The sequence below is a fragment of the Lepidochelys olivacea genome, assembly GCF_965140295.1.
Source record: "Lepidochelys olivacea isolate rLepOli2 genome assembly, chromosome: 6".
Taxonomy (NCBI): Eukaryota; Metazoa; Chordata; order Testudines; family Cheloniidae; genus Lepidochelys; species Lepidochelys olivacea.
The window spans coordinates 102,188,050-102,211,580 of record NC_140416.1 but is presented as its reverse complement, the minus strand read 5'-3'; the positions used below and the strand labels follow the sequence as shown (position 1 = coordinate 102,211,580).

Below are 23,531 nucleotides of genomic sequence, written 5' to 3'. Positions count from 1 at the left end.
AACTGGATGGGCTGATTGGGAATTAACTCATGTGCCCCAAAGGGAGATTTTCAAAAAATGCCAATGGGGGAAGATAACAAAATAAAGGAATTGTGTCATGTTGTGTTTGATTTGCTATAGCCAGATACTTTAGAGGAAGGTGCATTTGAAATAAAACAGTCAAGGGAGACAGTATTGCCTAAAGGACTGTGCCCTTGACAGGGAATTGTGAGACCTCAGTTCTAGCCCTGGCTCTTCCCCTGGTCTGCTGGATGATGTTGGGCAAAATGTTTCAGCTCTCAGAGACTTAGTTATACTTCCTCTGTAAAATGAGAAAAAGGATTCTGACCTCCCTTATAAAGCATTTTGAGAGCTACCACTGTCAAGTTCTATATAACAGCTGGTGGTGTTAGCATTATGCAAATAATGCTTCTTCATTAACTATTTATGGATGAGATCTGTCTGTTATATAATTTTCTATTGTTGTTCATATCCCTTTATAGACATCATAGGGCTTTACATAATAAATCTTTCCTCAAACATTTTGCCAAAATTGGAGGCCTTTTTTGCCGTTTCTGTACCTGAAGACTTCCACCCCCGCACCACGCCAGCCACACCACCTTGCATAGGAAGTACAGGACAGATCTAACAAAGAAGGCCTTTTGGGATTTTCTGACTTTGCTAAGCCTTCCAGATGATGAGCAAACAAGGTTGTGCTCATGTTAAAGGGCTAGTTGCCTTGGCAACAACATCTTGAACATGTCCATGAACTTCAAGGTGAACCTGTCTTTGGGGCTGGACCCTGCAATATGCTACGGAGACTTAGTGTGCTCAAAGGCTTTTCTGTTACAAGCAGATTTTATAATTTAGGGGAGTCTTCCTGGCTAAGTGTTATGATAGTTCCCAAAATGAGTGACTGCAATAACAAGATCAGGAGAAAAAGAATTAACAAAAGAGGAAAAAACATCAGCTTAAAGGGGCCTAAATGCCAAGCCATTCAGAAATAAATGTTTTCTCCCCTTCCACTGAATATTCAGCAGCAAGCAGCTCTGATGTAATAGATAGGCCTCAAATACCATAGCTTGTGGGTTAGTTCTGACAGAGGTCAATCGTGCTTGTCAAATCGCTGGTCTATTGTGTAAGCCCGTCAGGTTTGTTTTGGCTTCTTTCAGCCAATGCAGACATGACAGACACACACAACCTGTCACAAAATTGACTAGGATAATTGGCACCCTCAAAATAACCTACCTGTTGTCACAGGCCAAGCCTAAATACTCTGGAATAGACTGGGACCATATAAAAATGTCACTCACTTCATTCTGCGAAGGCGCGTATCACTTTTGATATGGAAAGGTAGATTCTTGGCCTCACTCTACCCGCTTTGTGACTTTCAGGCAGCACAAAGAGAGCACAGCTGCTGGGGATTCCTGATGTGTGTGGGAGTCCTCAGTCAACACAGAATGGTTGCTTCTTACACTATCTCACTCCACAGCCTTTGGTGCAGAGGCTATGTAGGAGGTAGGGAGGGATGAGAGAGGTGGGCATGAGGAGCTCAGTGTACTCCAGCAATGCCCAGCTAGGGGACCATGAAAGCTGGCATGGTTTAAAGCAGGCACCAGGATGCTCCAACCTGTGTAGGACGTGCCTAAGGCTGGGCCTAAGGAGGGACAACCCCTCATCTTCCATGCCCAGCATAAATTCTCCTATGCTTTTCCTGTGGTGATTAAGTAAGGTACACATAGCTAGGTCTTGATCCCTGGCCACAGTTGCTAGTGCCAGCAACAGGGTAAATATAAGTGCTTCCCTCAGGAGTCTCAACAACAGAAATAGGGAGGAGCAGCTGTACACGATGTCCCCCTGGGATGTCCAGCTCTTGTGTGAACAGAGATCAGAGTAAATGAATTGGGAGCACAGGAACAGAATGCTAGTTAACAGAGCTCTGAATTCTGCATGGGACTTTATACAACTAGGGGAAACACGGGATGCCCTTTATCTTCCCTAGCATTAGTGAGATGAAATTCAGTTCCAGATATCAAAACCCCAAAGCTCAGAAGTGTTTCTACCTGGGGGTTTGATTTTGGCCAATTCTTTTTATTAACAAAAATTATATTTTTTTAACAAAATGTCATTTTCCAGATCTATTTCTGTGATTAGCCACAGGAAACTCAGTAAAATTATACTTGCTGGGACATGGTGTAAAAAGTGGAGCTGTGTTAAATTAATAGTTACTAGCTTCCTGCAGGACAATGCAAAGAGGATATTAAGAATTGAATAATGGCAGGATATTAAACAGGAGGCTGTTAATAATAGAGAAAAGATATAGTGGCTCACTGAACAAAGACTGTGGCTGTATTTGGATTGGACTCACCCACAGTAGAAAAGTTTCCAGTTGGCTTGATATGGGCGTATCTGAAGCAGATATTTGTCTAGCTTGTCTCCTCTCTCATCTCATTCTTGAATGGTGCTGAGCACTCCTGAAAGATGCTGAGTGTCCCTAGCTCTCACTGAAGTTGGGGAGAGTTGAGGGGGCTCAGCGCCTGACAACAGCGTGCTGCAGCTTGCAGGACTGAGCCCTGTTAAATGGTGATCTAAATTGCTTGCAACACACGAGCCATCTCTTTCCCCCATTTTGCTTGTTGTCAGTTTGTTAACAAAGGGAAATGATGGATTTCAAACCACATTTGCAGGGAAACAGGCATGTTTTCCACCTCTCTCATTTTGTTGTAAAGGAATGTTAGTGCTGGGGACATGTACTGGATTAATAGCGATGGAGGCCAAAGAGAACAAGGACAGCAGGGGCAGCTCTGAAAGCTTCCCCCCTCACCTCTCCCTTCTAACATGCCTTCTTCCTGACCTGGAGGAACCAGCAGTCTCCATACCTGTTCAATCCTTTGTCTCTTTGCTAAAATGCCAACAGGGCAGCTCAGTTGGGATGGTGGCTGCTCATGGTCAAATCATTCTTAAAATAGTGAGATACATGAGCATAGAGCCCTCAAACAGTGATTCTCAACCAGGGGTACGTAGAGGTCTAATACAGTGTATATCACCTCATCTAGATATTTGCCTAGTTTTATAACAGGTACAAAAAAGCACTAGCGAAGTCACTACAAACTACAATTTCATACAATGACTTGTTTATACTGCTCTATACATTATACACTGAAATGTAACTACAATATTTATATTTCAATTGATTTATTTTATAATTATATGGTAAAAATAAGAAAGTAAGCCATTTTTTCAGTAACTGTGTGCTGTGACACTTCTGTATTTTTATCTCTGATTTTGTAAGCAAGTAGTTTTTAAGTGAGGTGCAACTTGTGGGTACTCAAGACAAATCAGACTTCTAAAAAGGGTACAGTAGTCTGGAAAGGTTGAGAGCCAGTAGAAGTTACGGAAGATCGTCCAGTCCATTTCCTTGCTCCTCCCAAGCTGAGGTACATTTACAACCTTGAACAAGACAGATATTGTTACTACATGCATGTGCAAGGTGTGGCATTTATACAGCTAGAGGTCGTATGCTAGATTTATAAGGTGTTCTGCCTTCTCCACTACAAAGGCCTAATACAACTATGAAGACTCTCTGCGTGTCACTGAGTATCTCATTGTCATTTGTTTGTGTTACGTGCCTCTATTTTAATACTGATTAGAACTAATCCTTGAGCTGACTCCTGCCTTGGTGTGCAAGGGGGCCTAGGGAGAATTGCGGAGGGGCTTCTCCTCCCCTGCCAAATAGCCACGTAGAATGGTTCCCCAGCCCACACAAATGCACAAGTAGAAATTCCTGATTGACATGCTGAAGCTCATACTACATCCCAAAGAGGGTGAGGTCTGTTACACAGTCCACAGGTGACTAGTAACTATGGTGCAGTCAGCAGTAAGTGCTAGCTGGAACAGGTCAGGGCATTGCATACACCTGCTTAAGAAGAGCACTAAAATGCAGTTAAAGGTATATAATGTGGATCCTGTCTAACAGAGTTCCTGATGCAAAAGCATCTACTTTGGCCCTACTTATTCTCCCAGAACTGCTTCTTTCACCAGTCAGGATTGGGAGTTGGGTCCATTTTACAACGTTTAGATGCAGAATTGGATCCAAATCTGAAATTCCCCAATATGTGGAGGTATTTGGATTCCATGTTCTGGTTTGGCCCAATACCAAGAGAGGGCCAAGCGGTGAAGTTCCAGTCCGTATCTGGATCTTAGGCTCAGCTACCACATTGAGATCCTGTTATAAATACCTAGATAGCTAACGTCTGGTTCTGGAGCTGCATATCTGCATAGTTTGATGGGATTCAGCCTGAGTACAAGCCCATCCCTAATATGCTTGACAACACACTGCCCAGACTTTTCATTCAACAGTCCAAATATATCCCTAGAGAAGGCTATTTTTTAATCATAAAGTTCCCATAGCACCTGCCTTTATTTTGTGGAAATCTCCTGAATTCACAGTGCTAACTACACATTTACAATCTTTCAAGTCTGAGATGCGGCAAGAGCAAATATTTTCCTTAGATACCCTACTTTATATGTCACCCTCTTAAATCAGTTACATTAAGTTACATCAGGCCCTTCCTGGCAAGTCAACTCTGATGATGAAAAATATATATGAAGAGGACAGGGGGAGAACTGGTTCGTTCGAATCTTTTCTGCAATTCCTGTTGACTTCATATGAAAGTAAGGCACCTCTTTGCATAAGACAACATGACAGTGTCTCTCATTTTAAAACAACTCATTCTCAAGTATTTTTTTTTCATGGTTGACTGTACCTTTTCAATTTGGTCCAATACTTTGGGAGATTAAAGATAAACTTTGCTAATTGCATTTAGATTAAAATTAAAAGTTTAGGCAAAGCATTCTACTGGCAAATTCACTGAGCAGCAAAAGATTCCCATTGGGTAAATACAATATTGTCTAACTGGTTTTAATCAGGGTGAAAATGCTTTACTATCAACCATGCAAGAATAGTTTTACTGCATGAGGTAGCATCACTGCAGAGCCTTATTGAGGCACCAAAAAATCCTATTAATTACTAATGATGCAATTATGATGCTAGTGACACACCTGATATAGCTGAGGGCATGGAATTAAACTGTTCTACCATATATTAGTGTGTTAAAACGGAAAGCCCAGGAGGCCCACACACACACTTAGGACCAAATCTTTTCCCCTGCCCACAGCCTGATTAGATCGGCCTTGCACTAAGGACTTCATTTGACAGTTGCTATTGGTGGTGGGGTGGGAGGTTGAAGTCTCCTTCACCAGGCTGCTCCATGGAGGGCTGTGCTCTTCCACTACATACACATGTACATGGGGGCGGGGAGGGGACTACAAATGCACGGCTGACATAACTCATCCTACCCTCAAATGTCTCCTCTTTGAGTCTACTTTAGAGGCCCTTCTGCACCCTGCCACACTAATTTTCACTGCATTCAGGGCCTTTCTTGGGCTACAGGATTTGGCACTTAATGGCTTATTCTCTTACGAGAATGTAGGGAATTTATGTATGTAATTCACATGAGCATTAATAGATGTTCCCCCTGCTAAATCCTCTGTCTATAAAGGAGAGAGTAGACATTGTAGGATGCCAATCATCTAAAATACCAGCTTCACAGGTGTCTGTCACAGATACTCCGTGACTGATCATCCATATAGTCTAACCAGGAGTCAGGTTCCAGAGGTTCAGTGGTGTGGAGTGGTACTGCATCTTCCTCCTGAAGTGGTAGCCATATAGAGTACGGTATGGCCCCTAGAAAAGGGCCTTGGGAATCCTCTCCTGTGATTTCATGGATCAAGGATCTTTGCAGTTGATTGACAGTGAGCCAGCTGCAAAAGAACTAGGGCAGCTTTACAGGCCAATACTTTGACTAACAATAAATAAATGCAAAAGCTGAAATGCTCATTTAGGACATATTGCTCTGGATTGAGTGACTATCCACCAACCCTGCAGGAAAAATGGTTTAGAGAGAAAAATAAAAGCAAAACCTGTCCATACGTTTACCAGCTCTTACTCCAGCCTTGAGCGGAGTGACAGAGAAGTGTCAAAAATATCCACCATGCCTGCAGACAGGGCCTTCTGGAATCAGGGTAACAGCTGTAGGGGACAAGAGTAGAGGGAGAACTGTCCAATACACAGAGGTTTTGTGTAAAGTATTTATCTGCTGCCATTTCTCTATGCTCACATCCATCACCTATATATATACACACACCCTTCCTTTGGCAAGGAAGGCTGCAGATTATTTTAGATGGATACAGCCCTTAAAAATCATTGCTCACAAGATTAATACAACAAAGACATTACCCATTAATAGAACACTGAATACAAATATCTGTATAAAATTGCTAGCACAATTGATTTTACATTTCCCCCCTCATTATCCGACCATAGAAACATATTAGTGCCTAAATGTAAACATTTGTCAAGGTCTATCAGCAACTTCCCTTAAGCTACTGCCCTCCAGTGCTCCGTATATCCCACCACTGTATAAAGAAAAGGAGTATTTGTGGCACCTTAGAGACTAACCAATTTATTTGAGCATAAGCTTTCGTGAGCTACAGCTCACTTCATAGTCTCTAAAGTGCCACTAGTACTCCTTTTCTTTTTGCAAATACAGACTAACACGGCTGTTACTAACACGGCTGTTACTCTGAAACCCACCACTGTATGTAACTCATGTACCCAATTCACCGTGGGAGGTTATGTATGTGCACTGTAGGGCTATCTGGTAAACCTTGTGATTCATTTATCCCCATAGATGAATCATTGGCAGTGAATTAGGCTGCAGAATTACTGCACTTTAAGTAATTTCTTTCATTCATAAATAAAGCTAATTTGACCACATGGCTTTTATGGGAAATTTGGATTTCAGCATAATGAACCCAAAAGATCCACAGTCTTTATTTTCTAGAAGGGGTCAATCCAATGAACTATAATCATTATCATTTCTGGCTGTCAATAGTCTGATGGAAATTGGAGCTTCTGTCCCTCCCATTTAAAACTCACTTGCCAGCACTTCATCCTCTGGAGTACAGGTTCTAGAAATATCAAGCAGATTCAGTATTAACACTCAGAATATCATCTCTGCTCACTGTCTTTAGAATGAGAGCCCTAGTTAAAGCAGCCATGCATCCACCTGCATGCCCACTGCTTTAAGATTAATAATATCTACACTTTAAACATAGCCAACTGATCATGTGTATTTTAGTTCAACACACAAGAATCCTGAAAATCCGTTAATTACAATTGAGCCAATGCCCACCATCCAGTGCATCTGGACATCTAGATAACTAGATTTCCATGGAGAATAAGATACAGAGCATTTTTCATATAATGTTGTGATAGAAATACCAATCCCAAAAGCAGATTAAAAACTCAACAAAAGGAACAAACAAAAACAGAAGAGCTACTAGAAAATCCAACCAATAGGAAATAAGCATTTTTTACATAAAACCCGCTTTCATTTTGTGTTTCGCATATCAACATTGGCCTTTCACATCAAATTTATATATGACATGTATTGGCTGTTCTTGATTAAAGCTTTCACCACCACAAAATTTGCCAATGCATCCAAACTTTGCTACTGAAGTTCAAGTTTAATAACTTGCACTTCATTTCTAGTACTGTCGCAGCTTATAATTAACAAAATGTGTCTATCTATATATATTTATATAGCTATACATGTATATATACACAAACACGCACAACAAACACACTTGTAGCCATCCACTCCTGCAGTATTCCAGTCTCCGGTCTTCTTAGAATGTGAAGGCATACACCACTCCCACAACCACAATGTTTCCAATTGTTGCTATGATTGCAATCCATAACAATATGGCATCGTTTGAGGAGCGGGATGTCTCTTCTGGCTGGTTCTGCATTGAAGCAGCTGCATGGACATTGGCCGATGAATTAAACAAGGAGTATTCTGTACCAAAGTCCTCATTGGGTGAGTCCATGAAGGCTCCTCCCATAACAGGAATCTGCGAAGAAGGATTTGACAACATTAGATTAAAGTCCAGGGTCAACTTTTTTTTTTGGTCTTAACATGTTATTTATCTTTTCATACAAAGCAATAACTACCACTCATTCTGGCAAAACTGCAAAGCTCTCACATGCACGATGTTGGGATGCAATGATCATATATGGAAGAATGTCCTTTGCCAGGCACATTCCTTGCCTTAAACATTAGACAATGGATCTGTACATGCCTTGCATCATCTTCATGGGATCTTTGCACTTTTTGATAGTTTAGGCAGATTTTAAATGTGCACATCATAACGTTTCCATCAGCACTATTAAGTTCATTTCAGGGGACCTGTGATATTAAACGTGGGTCTGAGAAAGACAGTTTTCTTTCTGTACACCTGGGTACTTATATGACTCCCATCAAGATAATTTCTGAGTGGAGGTGGCTGGAGTTTAAATTCAGTCTGTGATTGGGGAATCAGGCACTTTTAAAACTAACCCTGTATTTTTACTTCTCTCAAGCAGGATAATCCTATGTTGTAAAGTAGCTGCTCAGCTCCTTTCTTTGCTACTTAACTTTGCTCCTCTCTTTGGTGAATCATCCACAATGGGAGGACTGGAAGAGGGGAGCAGCTGAAGAACCACTCTTCCCTGCACAAACAAGCCGCCTTTAAGGGCAAGGGGGCTGGGGCCAGCCAGCCCTTGTTACTAAGTAGGTACTTCTGAGCTGGGATCGGGTGATTCCACTCTAAGACCAGCAGGAAGCTGTAGAGCAGTGGTTCTCAAACGTCTGTACTGGTGACCTCTTTCACATAGCAAGCCTCTGAATGTGATCCCCCTTATAAATTAAAAACACTTTTTTATATATTTAACACCATTATTAATGCTAGAGGCAAAGCGGGGGTTGCCTCAAGCAACTCGCGACCCCCCATGTAATAACCTCGTGACCCCCAAAGGGGGCCCAACCCCCAGTTTGAGAACCCCTGTTGTAGAGAGAGGGGGGACACTCAAGGAGAGACAATGAGAAGAAGCTGTGGCAGAGGCTGCTGTCAGAAGAGCTGCAGTGAGCAGGAGGCTTTTGCCAAATACCCTAGACCGGGAGAAGGGTTTGGTCCTGGAAGCCAGAGGTCTGAAGAGTTTGGGGGCCAGGGAGAACAAACTCCATGGGAGTAGAAAAAGACTCCAGCCAGACAGGGCTGAGAGAGGCCTGCCAAGGCAGGGAAAAGCTGTGGAGAGCAGACTCAGGGAGAAGAGAAGCCCTAGTAGTGAGTTTTGTATTGTGTCTTATGTCAATACATTAGACCTTGGAAGAGCGGGCACTGTTGGACAAAAAAATGCCGGTGTGGAATTTATTTAAGAAGCACTTGGAAGGGGGAAACACAGGCAGGCTGCCTGCAGAGCAACCTTAGGCCGTGAGCTGGCACTCAGGAGGTAGCCGGCTCATTCGCACACCCCTGCAGTGGGGTTGTGCAGTGGAAGGCCTTGCTAGGGTATCCCCAGCATAGGAGCTAAGGGCAATGCAAAAGGAGTGGAGAAGGCCAGAGAATCTGGTCCAGTGAGGCAGCACTAGGAACATAACTGAAGAGATCTGGCACCCACTCCCATGTTCTAAATAAAAGATAACATTCCCTTCCTATAGAGATAGAGATTATACACAAATGTGTTCACTAGCATCATTGATATAACATGTAGGTAACAGTGTATTCAACTCTTTGGACAATTCATAACACAAAAAAATCTCAGTCGAGGCAAATTGGGTGCATGAAACCCACATGATCTTGACGATCAACTATTTTAAAGACCTCTCACAGCTGAACAAACTTTACCAAAAAGCTAAAATTAAAGTTATATGGACTTTTAAAGGAAGGCAAATGACCTTTCTAGTAGGGCTGTATATACCCTTCAGCCACCCAGATGTCAAAATGTAGGCAGTGGCTTACAGAATGGCTGTCACCTCATGACTAGAGTAAAAACTATCAACACCAAGAAACCTAGCAAAATTGTGCTGCTTAGAGGAATTAAACAGGTAGAATGCAAAAATAATGCACAAGAAAATGATATATGGTGTTCTTCCCCCACATGATGTATAATCAGACAGTGACCAGAAAAATCACACATAAAAAATGAGAACACAAAAGGCCCTACACATTCACAATTCATCTTCCTTTGCCAGGATAGCTATTGACCGAAGTTCAATATTTTGTCCTCCTGTGAAAGAAACCTACAAAAGCTTATTCAGATATGCCTCCTGGAATTGGAACATACCCTTGTGGAGATGGAGGATTCATAAACCCCAACATATATGCTAAAAATTCACTGAACAAGCTGCAGAAGACTTAATTGATGATAAACAGCCAGAGCCATCAGGTGGTGTGAATCTGAGTAAATAATGGAGTTATTTTGACATTCTGGCCCAATATGTTCAGAAACCAAACAGGACTACAGCGCTGTCTGCTGAAAATACAAGGTGGGGGATTTCATGCTCCACCTTTCCTCCTCCCCACCATATAGACATCCCCGGTGCAGAAGACTCACATTCCATGCATCTGAAGAAGAGAGGTTTTTACCCACGAAAGCTTATGCTCAAATAAACCTGTTAGTCTTTAAGGTGCCACCGGACTCCTTGTTGTTTTTTCAGATTCCCTTGCTACACGTAATGGAGGTACCAACATTGTACATGGAACTAAACAAAAGCACTCAGTAAAAAGGCAATTATTCAGTGCATGATTCAAAATCTAAGGATATGGATGTTTCAAGGCATGCCAACAGTCTGGTAGTGAAGTTTAAAAGGCTGATTCATTCATTGTCTCCTTAAGAACAATGTAAATCATGCTCCCAAGCTTGTTTTAGGTCATATATAAAAAGAAATACAGCCACATCACCATCTCTTCCAACAAATCTATTGACTCCTCATCCATTTAAGGATCAAGTCACTGCTGTCCTAGGGCCAAATTCTGAAGGCTTTGGACAAAAATACCAGCAGAAAATCAAAAATGCTAGACAAAATCAAAATCTTCCTGCAGAAAATTTCTATTTTGCGGAAACCACATTTTTCATCAAAAAAACATTTGAGCGAAAAATTCCTGACCAGATCTAATCTCAACTAAATGCACTTGCATTCTGAAAGATATTCTTTCCTGTAATCATCCGCCACAGGAAAAGCTTAAGGCAAATTCAGTTTCCTTGTCTGTGGCTTCAGAGCACCCCCTTGGCAGCCATGCAAGTGGACAGGCAGAATTTGGGGAGTTCTTCCAAGAAGCCAACCCCTTTACAGCATGGGTATGTTGCACAGGGGCTGAGATATGGATGAGATATGGATGGCACAGGGCAGAAAGCCTGCTACTTACAGGGATCCTCACCCCACAGGGGAATGGGGCACATACAGAGGCTTCTCTTGCTATTGTCTGGTTGTGTTTATAGCCTGGCTTATTGTAGTGGTCTGTACATGTGAATAGAAATGTATTTGTAATAAATAAATTGATAAACAAAACTACTAAATAATGGTTGCAATTTTCAAAGCTGCCTAGAGTATGTGGACACACAACCCCATTTATTTCAATGGGGTCTATGTGTCTAAATCCCTTAGCTGGTTTTGAAAATCTCAACCAATCGCCTTAAAACAAATTTCTCGAGTCAGATTCCTTGTTCTTCAGTTTGGTGAAATGCACTTATACTGTTTCTTGTTGGTATAATCTGGAGTTACCCACAGCACCAAGAACGGAACCAATGCACTTAGGAGGCAGAGACTAATCAGCCCCCGGAGGTCTGAATAACAAAGGGGCACTCCACACACACAGCCCCCTTCACCTAGACCAGGGGTGGCCAACCTGAGCCTGAGAAGGAGCCAGAATTTACCAATGTACATTGCCAAAGAGCCACAGTAATACGTCAGCAGCCCCGCATCACCCCCCCCGACCCCAGCTCCCAGCACCTCCTGCCCACCGGCTGCCCTGCTGATCAGCGCCTCTCCCTCCCTCCCTCCCCACACCTCCCGATCAGCTGTTTTGTGGCATGCAGGAGGCTCTGTGGGGGAGGGGGAGGAGTGAAGGCAGGGCCTCTGTCAGAGCCAGGGGCTGAGCAGTGAGCACCCCCTGGCCCATTGGAAAGTTGGCGCCTGTAGCTCTAGGCCCGGAGTCGGTGCCTAGACAAGGAGCCGCGTCTTCACTTCTGAAGAGCCGCATGTGGCTCTGGAGCCACAGGTTGGCCACTCCTGACCTCGACCTTGTGGAGAGCGCTTGTGGGTTTGGGGATCCAGGGCTGGAAAGGGGGCAGGAAGGAAGGGGATGAGAGGCTGGGTTCATGGCAGGAGTGGGAACACTTTCATAGGTACTTCCAGAGCAAGCTACAGCACAGCTTTCCTTTGCAGCCATGTTGCCAGGAAGCTAGAGGGGGCACAAGGGGCCTCAGAGTAGGTGCAGAGGTATGAGGCCTTTGCATGGATAGGTCTTTTGCATATCCCCAGGTTCTGCCATCAGGATCCCCTGCTTATTTCACAGGGTGGGGTGGGCTGGTGCATGAGGCAAACTTGTCACTGACACTTACTCTTAGCACCCTTTGGGGAAAGTATCATGAGGAGTGTCTCACTGAGATTCCCCACCCCCAAATCCCTCCAGTGGTTTTTCTGTGGGAGGGTTGACTGATCACACAGCATCAAAACGTGCTGTGCCCTGTGGATCAGACACCACGAAGTAACAGTTACATACATTTCTCTATTAACGGTTTATTGCATGTGGCAGTAAAAAGATTTATTCCAGAACTTTGTATCCGTTCTGACCTAATAAACATGACTCTGAGGCAGGCCTGGGAAAATACAGTGCTTCTGATTTACTTGGGAGGACAGCTGAATCAAACCACATAAATAAAAACGCTATTGATCTTTAGCTGGTTGTTGCTTCCTTGTAAAGAAGCTAGAGCTTTAACTTAGCCTGGTTATGGGTCCCATCAAATGGTACCAGATGGGATCCACAATTTAAGAATGGTGGAAATCTTGTCATATTTTGATTATTAAGGCCCTGATCCTTAAAAAAGTATGCACACACTTAACTTTAAGCACGTGAGTAGTCTCATTGGCTTCAAATTAAACACATGCTTAAGACTGAATAGGACAGTGGCCTTAGAGAGAGCGACAACTTGGGTGGAATATTTTCCACATGATAGAATGTTTGAGTAGATTGGGTCGGCTAACGGATGGAGGAGAGCCATATCAGTGAGAGGATAAGCTTATGCTATGTTAATTAGTACCTAGCTATTAACAATTAGACCAAATGCACCCGTGGTGTAACTACAAGGACTGCAAAGTATCTATTATACCAGCAATAAATTTAGTTTAGTGTCTCTGAACTAGGAGGTTGCATTATCCACAGCTTCTCTCCTGGAGCAGCATGAACCTTATGTATGGGATAAGGCTGAAAAACACATTGAAACATATGATTCTTCTTCCTGACTTGGAGAAGTGAAATGATCAGTTATAGCCTTTTTATATATGAGTACTTTAAATAATATTACCAGGAATGAATTAACTCTCAGGGCACCACTGTGAGGAGGTCAGTGTGGTTATCTCCATTTTACATCTGTCTGGCCAAATCAAGGCAGAGACAGGTGTGACGCTGGCAGACCAGGTGGCCCTAGGCCTCACTGAACACTGACAAATGCACAGCGGGAAACCAGACTGGCTGAACTGTGTGTTAGTAATATTAAAAGAGATATAAGAGTTATCAGAATGTGTTTTAGTGTTTAGACTTTATGGAATGCTTGCAGGATGCGTTGCGAAGGGGGTTGGACTAGATGACCTCCTGAGGTCTCTTCCAATCCTAATCTTCTATGATTCTATGATGTTGCGTGTTTTAATCCTACTTATAACATCTGTATCCCATGTTACAAGGGAATGTTTAAATGTCTGCTCTGTAACTACAAAAATGTTTGCTTAGGCGATGTCTACACTACAGACCTTACAGCGGCACAGCTGCACCACTGCATCTGCGACACTGTAAGGTCTCCGATGTAACCGCTCTATGCCAATGGGAGCGCTCTCTCCCATCAGCATAATTAAGCCAGCCCCAACGAGCAGCCGTAGCTATGTCAGCAGGAGAGCATCTCCTGCCGACAGAGTGCTGCCCAGACCAGCACCTTTGTCGGTGAAACTTATGTCTGTCAGGCATGTGTTTTTTCACATCCCTGACCGACAAAAGTTTTACCGACAAAAGTGCTAGTGTATACATAGCCTAAGGCCTTGTCTACACTACAGAGGTTTGTTGACAAAAGGCAGCTTTTGTTGACAAAACAGTGAATGCGTACAAACTGCGATGCGACTTTTGGTGGCAAAAATGCCCTGTTTTGGCAACAAAATAAAACTACCCCAAGAAGAGACATAAGGCTTTTTGCGCAAAAAATTTGTCAACAAAGTGCCGGTGTAGACACCACGCTTGTTTTTATCACTTTAGTTGGCCTCTAGGAAGTGTTCCACAATGCCCATCCTGACTTCTCTGGTCAGCAGTTTGAACTCCACCTCTCTGCAGCCAGGTAAACAACCATCTGCCCCTCCGCCTTAAAAGCCCCGGGAATTTTTGAAATTCCATTTCCTGTTAGCTCGGAGTCGAGAGGTAACTAGGGTGGCTTATCTCAGCAAACACCCTCCCGCTTGGACCACTGTGGAGCTGCTGGGCTCTGTGAAAACACACTGCTGTTTAGGTAACTAATATCAGGATACAATATCTTGAAATGATATATGCCTGAACATTGTGCCTCGATCCACAGATTAAGGAGGCTATTAAACGTTAACCTGCTTCATCATAGGTGGTCCTTTTCTTCCTTTATAGGAATGAAAAGGAAAGAGTAGATTTATTCTTTGAAGGAAACAAGAATGGATAGTTATCTCACTGTACTTACATCCCATCATACCATCTCCTCCATGAATTTATCAAGCTTAATCTTGAATCCAGCTAGTTCTTTTGCCCCCACTGCTTCCCTTGGAAGGCTGTTCCAGAACTTCACTCCTCTGATGGTTAGAAACCTTCATCTAATTTCAAGTCTAAACTTCCTGATGGCCAGTTTATATCCATTTGTTCTTGTGTCCACATTGGTTCTGAGCTTAAATAATTCCTCTCCCTCCCTGGTATTTATCCCTCTGATATATTTATAGAGATCAATCATATCTCCCCTCAGCCTTCTTTTGGTTAGGCTAAACAAGCCAAGCTCTTTGACTCTCCTTTCATAAGGCAGGGTTTCCATTCCTCGGAGCATCCTCGTAGCCCTTCTCTGTACCTGTTCCAGTTTGAATTCATCCTTCTTAAACATGGGAGACCAGAACTGCACACAGTATTCCAGATGAGGTCTCACCAGTGCCTTGTATAATGGTACTAACACCTCCTTATCTCTCCTAGAAATACCTCGCCTGATGCATCCCAAGACCGCATTAGCTTTTTTCACAGCCATATCACATTGGCAGCTCATAGTCATCCTGTGGTCAACCAATACTCCAAGGTCCTTCTCCTCCTCCGTTACTTCCAACTGATGTGTCCCCAGCTTATAACTAAAATTCTTGTTATTAATCGCTAAATGCATGACCTTGCACTTTTCACTATTAAATTTCATCCGATTACTATTACTCCAGTTTACAAGGTCATCCAGATCTTCCTGTATGATATCCTGATCCTTCTCTGAATTGGCAATACCTCCCAGCTTTGTGTCATCCACAAACTTTATTAGCACACTCCCACTTTTTGTGCTGAGGTCAGTAATAAAAAGATTAAATAAGATTGGTCCCAAAACTGATTCCTCAGGAACTCCACTGGTAACCTCCCTCCAGCCTGACAGTTCACCTTTCAGTAGGACCCGCTGTAGTCTCCCCTTTAACCAGTTCCTTATCCACCTTTCAATTTTCATATTGATCCCTATCTTTTCCAATTTAACTAATAATTCCCCATGTGGCACCATATCAAATGGCCTTACTGAAATCTAGGTAAATTAGATCCACTGTGTTTCCTTTGTCTAAAAAATCTGTTACTTTCTCAAAGAAGGAGATCAGGTTGGTTTGGCATGATCTACCTTTTGTAAAACCATGTTGTATTTTGTCCCAATTACCATTGACTTAAATGTCCTTAACTACTTTCTCCTTCAAAAATTTTTCCAAGACCTACAGATCTCCCAGGGCTCCATGTCCCCTGAGGGAGCCCATTCTCGGTACAGGAACCCCTTCTCCCACAGGAACCTCTCCTGGCAACCTCTCCCCATGGTCTGTACCGCACTGAGGTTGGCCAGGTCCCTTAGCTTCCGCAAGGAGGGATTGCAGGGGAGGGATAGCTCAGTGGTTTGAGCATTGGCCTGCTAAACCCAGGGTTGTGAATTCACTCCTTGAGGGGGCCATTTAGGGATCTGGGCCAAAAATTGGGGATTGGTCCTGCTTTGAGCAAGGGGCTGGACTAGATGATCTTCTTAGGTCCCTTCCAACCCTGATATTCTATGATATGATTCTATGATCCTACTCCTTTAAGGATGATTACCATTAGCATCAAACAGTCTGATCCTGCAAGGTGCTGAGCCTTTCCCACTACCCGCAGCTCCCAATGGAGCCATTAGGAGTCAAGGGTGCTCAGCACGTTGTAAGACTGGCCACACAAAATACAACTCTTTCACCTAGGGAGAATGGACTACAGCAAGGAAACTTAGTAAAAGACACTTTGCAAAAAAATCTGTAATGAACTGAGTATTCCAGGGACAGAAAAATATTTTTTATTACGAAAACAGTACCTAAAACCGATCACCAGGCATCCTCTGATCCTAAAATAAATGATTCACAAAATTCCAAATTAAGAAGCAGACATTTGCAAAAGGCCTTATTATATTAACCTTCCACAGTCTGATTTTCTTTCAAGAATGTGGGGGTATGATCATTGTTTGCTTTCCTAAACATTTCCCAAGCAAATACCCCCGGGGAGCATTCGTAAATGATGCTATAAGTATCAAATGGGCCTTGAAATGGGGAGAGTGACCAGCTGAACAACCACATTTGCAGTCTCAGGTTGGGATTATATTTTAAAAACCTATTTCATTCAAGGCACTTGAGAGTCAATCTTTCAGAAAACAAAACCTTAGTGTTTTTTAATGAGAAAGGACCTGAGCATTGGAGCCTGCGCTAAGAAGTTGGAGCAAACACAGCTCTAAGCTCTGCACATCCCAGGGAAAGAAAAGGTTAGCAAATTCTCAAAGGATCCCACAGTTTTTGTGGGAAAACCATCTTTAAAATCAATTCTCTTCTAAAAATTATTTGGTTTCCTTTGCTCCAAGGAATACAGGGGCATGTGTGGTTTAACGGGCTCTCTTCTGGGTGGCTGAACAGCATTGTGGGCCAGTGAAGAGTGGGAGGAGTGAAGTCATGGCCCCAGATGCTTCTGGAGCCGGATAGTATTAATCGGTTGCCATGTTTCACTTGGAAGGTGGGTGCATTGTACTTGAGTAGTGGGCTAGCGATTCCTATATACCAGGGGTGGGCAAACTTTTTGGCCTGAGGGCCACATTGGGGTTCTGAAAGTGCATGGAAGGCTGGTGTAGTGTATTAAATTGCTCCCTGTAGGAATGTGCTACTTATGGTGTACTTCTTAAAGCTGCCAGTCCTGGTGCTCTGAGCGGCATGGTAAGGGGGTAGGGAGCGATGGCGTTGGATAAGGGGCAGGGGGTCCCGAGGGGCAGTCAGGGGACAGGGAGCAGTTGGATAGGCGTGGGAGTCCTGGGGGGCCAGTCAGGGGGAGGGGGATGTGGATAGGGGTCGGGGCAGTTGGGAAAGGGAGCAGGGGGTTGGATAGGGGGTGCGGTCCCGGAGGGGCGGTTAGGGGTGGGGGGTCCTGGGAGGGGGCAGTCAGGGGACAAGGAGTAGGGGGGGTTGGATGGGTCAGGGATTCTGAGGGGGGCAGTCAGGGGATAGGAAGTGGGAAGGGGCAGATAGGGGGCAGAGGCCCAGGTGTTTGGGGAGGCACAGCCATCCCTACCTGTGTGTAGTGTATTAAATTGCTCCCCATAGGAATGTGCGACTTACAGCTGCCAGTCCTGGTGCTCTGTAAGTAGCACATTCCTATGGGGAACAATTTAATACACTACACCTGGCGGCTCTTGCACCTGCGCTGCCCGGCAGGAGCTCGCAGCCCCGCCGCCCAGAACGCTGGTGGCACGACGAGCTGAGGCTGCAGGGGAGGGGCCGGGGGCTAGCTTCCCCGGCCAGGAGCTCAAGGGCTGGGCAGGACAGTCCCAGGGGCCGTAGTTTGCCCACCTCTGCTATATACGGTACCAACAGTTTATAGACTGAGGATCAGATTTTCTCCTTCACCACACCATAAAAGACCTAGAAGGGCAGGGCAGGCTTACATGTCCTGTTGCCATTCAACCATATCATCGCTTGTGGGAGGTGAGGCTTGCAGTAGAGTTGTCTTGACATAGGGAGTGACCATCAAGAGGTGAAGAAGCTGAGATGCAGGGGAGATCTGGTGGATCTCTGGCCTTCCATGTGGCAGGGATCTGTCTCTGGGAGTCTCCTGGCCCCTATTTCTGCTTTGCAGCATTGTCATATGGTGCCCTTGCCCTTCACTAAGCACATACTCCCACTACTATGCCACAGAGGGTTATTGCTTCTAGCAGCATTAACTTGCATTGCCTCAAATATCAAGTCCCACTTAACTGCAAGGGGAACAAGGTTACTCTTCCCCCTCACCTCCTATTTATGTGGATTTGAGTCCTCACCAGCACACCTACCCACTAGCCCTAGCCCTGTCCCCTCTACCCACACTCCTCTTAGTCCTGTATAGCTGAGCTCCAGAGAAGCAGCTTAGTGTGGAGGATAACAGAGCATAGCCACTTTTCCCCATGACAGGACCTCCACTCACCTCTGCTTTGCAGAATTTGGACCATCATTTGTAAAGCATGTGGGGGACCTTCTGGGATGAAATGTGTTTGATATGGGTAAACTGTTATCAATAGCACTCAAAGCTGTAAAAGGCAGACCCTCTTTCAGTGTGGCCTGCTCTAAAGGCTTCAAGTGGAATGTGAAGCATATTTCATTTTTAACGGAAAATAACCAGTGTAACATTTATACTACATCTCAAAATGTGGGTTGGGACCAATGTTCCCTCTAATTTTTTTCACCCATGTGCGGAATAAATTTTGTTATGTGCACCAAGGTAATGTGCACCAGTAGAAACAAAAAACCCTGTATATAATATATATTTTTAAAAAGTGACTAATAGGGATAATTTTTCCAACCAGGACAAATTAGGCATTTTAGAACACACTACTCAAAAGAATTAAATGTAAGTGTAAGAGAGAAATAAAAATTATGAAATGCATAGACTAGTCAAAAAAATTAAAATAACACACTCTGAAAGAAGAAAATTACAGAGAATATATGTGCATTGCAGGAAGTACCAAGAAGTAACAACAACAATGTTGGGAGGTGTCTGACAGACTGTGTGTGTGTGTGTGTGTGTGTGTGAAAGAGAGAAAGAGACACACACACAGACTGTGTGTGAGTGTGAGACACACAGTGTGTGTGTGTGACACAGAGTGTGTGTGATGGCTGCTAGGGAAGTTTCTGAGAGACTCCCGTCTGCTGTCTCTTTAAGGCACTCACTGAAAGCTCTCCTCCTCCTGAACCATGTCCCCCCTCCCCTGCTCTGCGGAGATGGGGTAGATGGACAGGGGAGAAAGGAAGAGACAGAGAGAGAGTGTGTGTGTGTGTAAGAAACCGTGCACTGTCTCTTTAAGGCACTCACTCACCTGAAGGCTTGTTCAGACCTCAGAGCTGCTGCAAGTCCTGAGCCCTGTCCCCTCTACCCTGCTCTGTGGAGATGGGGTACAGGGGCTGGGGGAGAGGAAGTGAGACTCCCTGAAATCAGCACCATCCTTTCCCCCTCCCCCATCCTGCTCTGCACAGCAAGCAGGAGGGTCCCAGGAATAGCTGCAGGAGCAAGGTGGCTGCAAAGCAGCAGGGCGGGGGAGGAGGGGCAGAACATATGCTGCCATCTGCATGTGTGTGGCTCTGCTATTCAACTGTGTGACACTTGAATCTCTCCTGGGTGGCTGCCCAAGCGCACAGCTTACAGGGAACACAGGTCTGGACCCCAAAGTGGGTTGCAACCCCCTTTTAATGGGGTCGCCAGGGCTGGCGTTAGACTTGCTGGGGCCCGGGGCCAAAGCCTGAGCCCTGGGCAACAGGGCTCAGGCTTGGGCTTCAGCACTGGGCTCAGGATACAGCCCCCACCCCACCTGGGGCTGAAGCCCTTGGGCTTCGACTTTGGTCCCCCTCTGGCCCAGGGCAGTGGGGCTTGAGCAGGCTTAGGCTTCGGTCCCCCCTCCTGGAGTCATGTTGTAATTTTTATTGTCAGAAGGGGGACATGGTGCAATGAATTTTGAGAACCCCTGTACTACATAGTGTAAAGAGAGAGATGTTCTGTGAGTGTGCATTTGTAATGCTATCAGTAGAACACTTCATTTGAAGGGCACGCCTCTTCAACAAATCATTTTACTAGACTTAGATTATTCATTATTTGAATCCAAGAAGCTATAAGAACTTTAGGACACATGGTGCTGCCCCTTCTGTGTAAGTACCATTCAGAGTACATGGACAGTGTGGACTTGCACAGCATTGCAAGTAATGTCAAGTCAGAACCCTGCAATACCACGCACAATGCAAATGAATTGTTTTCAACATCTGAGAGTAGCACCTGGCGAAAAAGCTCAGCTGACTTTTTGAAGGACTTGCAGTGACCCATTATGAAGTGTGGACTTTCAGCAGCTGGTACGGACATATTCTATAATATTGAGTCTCTCTCTATTTATAGGTTCACTCTTCATCACAGATTGGAAGGCATTTAGTCTCTAGTAGTTGCCTTCTGAATAAAATCACATCTCCCTTAGCACAAAACACTTTGCTAAAATTGCCTTCCTCTGAGTCTAGTATCTCCTTGCCATACAACAGTGAAAGAGGAAAGACAGTCCAGTGTGAGGGCTCTAGACTAGGATTTGGAAGAGCTGCATTCAAGTCCCAATTCTGCCATAGGCTTCCTGTGCACCTTTGGGCAAGTCATTTAGTCTTTCTGTGCCTCAGTTCCCCATTTGTAAAATAAGGATAACAGCACTGCCCTATCTCACAGGGGTCTTATGAGGAGAACTCAAAGACTGTGAGGTGCTCAAATACTACAGTGATGGGGCCCTATAACTACCTAAGATAGACAGATTCACCTAGTAGGTCTTAAGGATGGAAAGCAGGCAATACGGACAAGATGCTCAGCTGTTGTAATTTAGTGTGGCTCCATTGAAATAACTGAAGATGCGTTGATTTACAGCAGCTGAGGATCTTGCCCATGTCATCCTACCATGGCAGACTGGCATCCTCGCTGTGCCTGCTCTGACTCCTTTTGCAGTCCATGGATTGGGACCCCAAAGTGGGTTGCGTTGAGAGACTTGGGTAGCCTTCCCTCACCAGGTCTGTACTCATGCTGACATCCTTTGGTTTTCCTGAAAGCTGCTGTAAATGACATCTCCTTTATTTGGTAAAGGTGTCCTGCTGCTAGCCATATCTATTGTGATCTGCCAAACTTCATGAATAAAGGGTGTGTATTGAGAGGAGTAATGCTACTTTGTTTCAGATGACTTTTATCTTTAGATTCCCCCCAGATGTATTTTTATGTTTACAAAAGTGACTGGGCCAAATATATTTCTAGATCTTGATCTGGGTACTGGGAAAGAGAGAGAATGTGCTCATATAAAAAAAGAGCTTAAGTAAAAGACTATAGAATACACATCACATATCCTCATCTCCTACATCATGTCCCTCTTTGATTCTGAAATATCTAATGCAACATAAACATGAAGGGAAAGGAAGAAAATAAATAGGGAAAGAAAATGCTGAACAAAAATGTTATAATTCTTATGAAAACCAATACACCATTAGCAGTATTCTTACTCCTCAGTTCTTGCAGCAGGTCTGAAAACATGTGGTTTTAAGGAAAATATCCATTAAGGAAAAAGCTGAGGCTGTAATACTACATAATTTCCCTTTGAAGCATTCTCTTTGAAAGCCAGATATTTTCTTCCACTCCTGCATGTGTTTTCCCATGAGGGAACTAATATTTAGAATGATTTCATATAATGATGTTATCGGTAGGGTTACACCATGATGAGGGCACTGCCCTGGCTCTCTCGCTGGGTATATCTGAGGACAGAACCCTTATGGCTGTCTCAGAGTTGTTGACAATGAGGCAGTTATTTTGTATCATTACTTACAGTAGTGCTGCTGTGACAGCAATTACTCCCCTCAGTAGGCAAATGTATCCCAGCCTGCCTTTGGACTACAACCAACACGATATAAAATGCATCAGGCAGATAGTTTGATGGATCTTCAATCTGCATGGAATAGCTATATGTTTCTTTGATGAACTAGAGCTAAGCTGTGTTAGCTTGTTAGTGTGGCACAGCTGAGGCTCAGCTGGTTAATGTTTTATGGGCAGTGCAACTGAGTTTGAACGAGCCTACAAGATATTATTATTCCTAGTACAAGCTGGTTCATACAATGGTCAACATAGGCTACATGGTGGATTTTAAAAAAATTCTTCATGTTTTAGACCCGTTAAGATTTACCCTCGCATAATGGGTCCCTCTAGATTCAGCCCCTCCAACACTTGCCCTCTGACATTCTTCCAGCCTTTGTCAGAAGCACCAAAACCACCTAAATCGGCATCGTATTGAGCCATTTGGAGTGGACAGATTTTTATTTTTTATGAAATCACTAAGCCAATCAGTAATGAGTTCTAGTCATTTAATAATAATTAGTTTTGAACTCAACCTGTGTTGAGATATGCACATCCACTTCCATCTCTGCTAACGATAGCCAAACACCCTCATACCCTATCCAGAGATACAGCAATAGGCTAAACATCCTGTTAGGCGGATAACAATATATAGGGGAGAAAAAATACAAAGCTTTGATCCAAGGCCCGTTGACGTCAATGGTAAGAATCCCATTAACGTCAACAAGCATTGGATCAGGCCCCAAAGGCACGTAGTTGACAAATTCACTAGCTAATTGAAAAAATCATCTTCAGTGATTTGAGGAGGCAGTTGATGTAGCATCAGAAAGAGCTATGTTCTATTCCTGGCTCTGCCAGTAATTTGCTATGTGACTTTGGACAATTAACATGATATGTCTATGACTCAGTTTCCCATTCCCTAAAAAAAGGCTAATGATACTTATCTCCCCTTGTCAAATACTTTGAGATCTGTTCATGAAAAACAGCCTGTAATTGCTAGTTTTATACTATCTAATTATAATCAAGAGAATGAGACAGTTGACCCCCTCTCCACCAGTGTTTTACATCAGTACCACATCCAAAGCCAAGAGAGGTGGCTATGAAACATTGGGGCTTTTACTTGGTAGAGAATTCCATTTGGCATCCTTACCTGATTTATTCTTAAGATAAGGATTTTTTTTAAATGTAAGGTGTGGCATTATGAGCTGCGTGCATGTGGACTTTTTTCATGTGACAGATAAACCTCTTCTTAGTTTTTGCACAGCATCTATTGAAACATGCCACTAATACAATGTAGATAT

The 23,531-nt window shown here is 43.8% G+C and overlaps 1 protein-coding gene across 1 annotated transcript in view; it reads right to left on the bottom strand.

Annotated features, from left to right (window-relative positions):
• Positions 1-3,205: 3,205 nt before the first annotated feature.
• The window catches only part of LOC311521492 (uncharacterized protein C14orf132 homolog), a gene marked incomplete at its 5' end in the record, with an annotated part of 76,982 nt that continues 56,656 nt past the window's right edge, over positions 3,206-23,531 (bottom strand). The window contains one exon of the mRNA XM_084629820.1: positions 3,206-7,956. Within this exon, the coding sequence (XP_084485946.1) occupies positions 7,732-7,956 (225 nt within the window). The 3' untranslated portion in view covers positions 3,206-7,731. The remainder of the gene's footprint in view (positions 7,957-23,531) is intronic.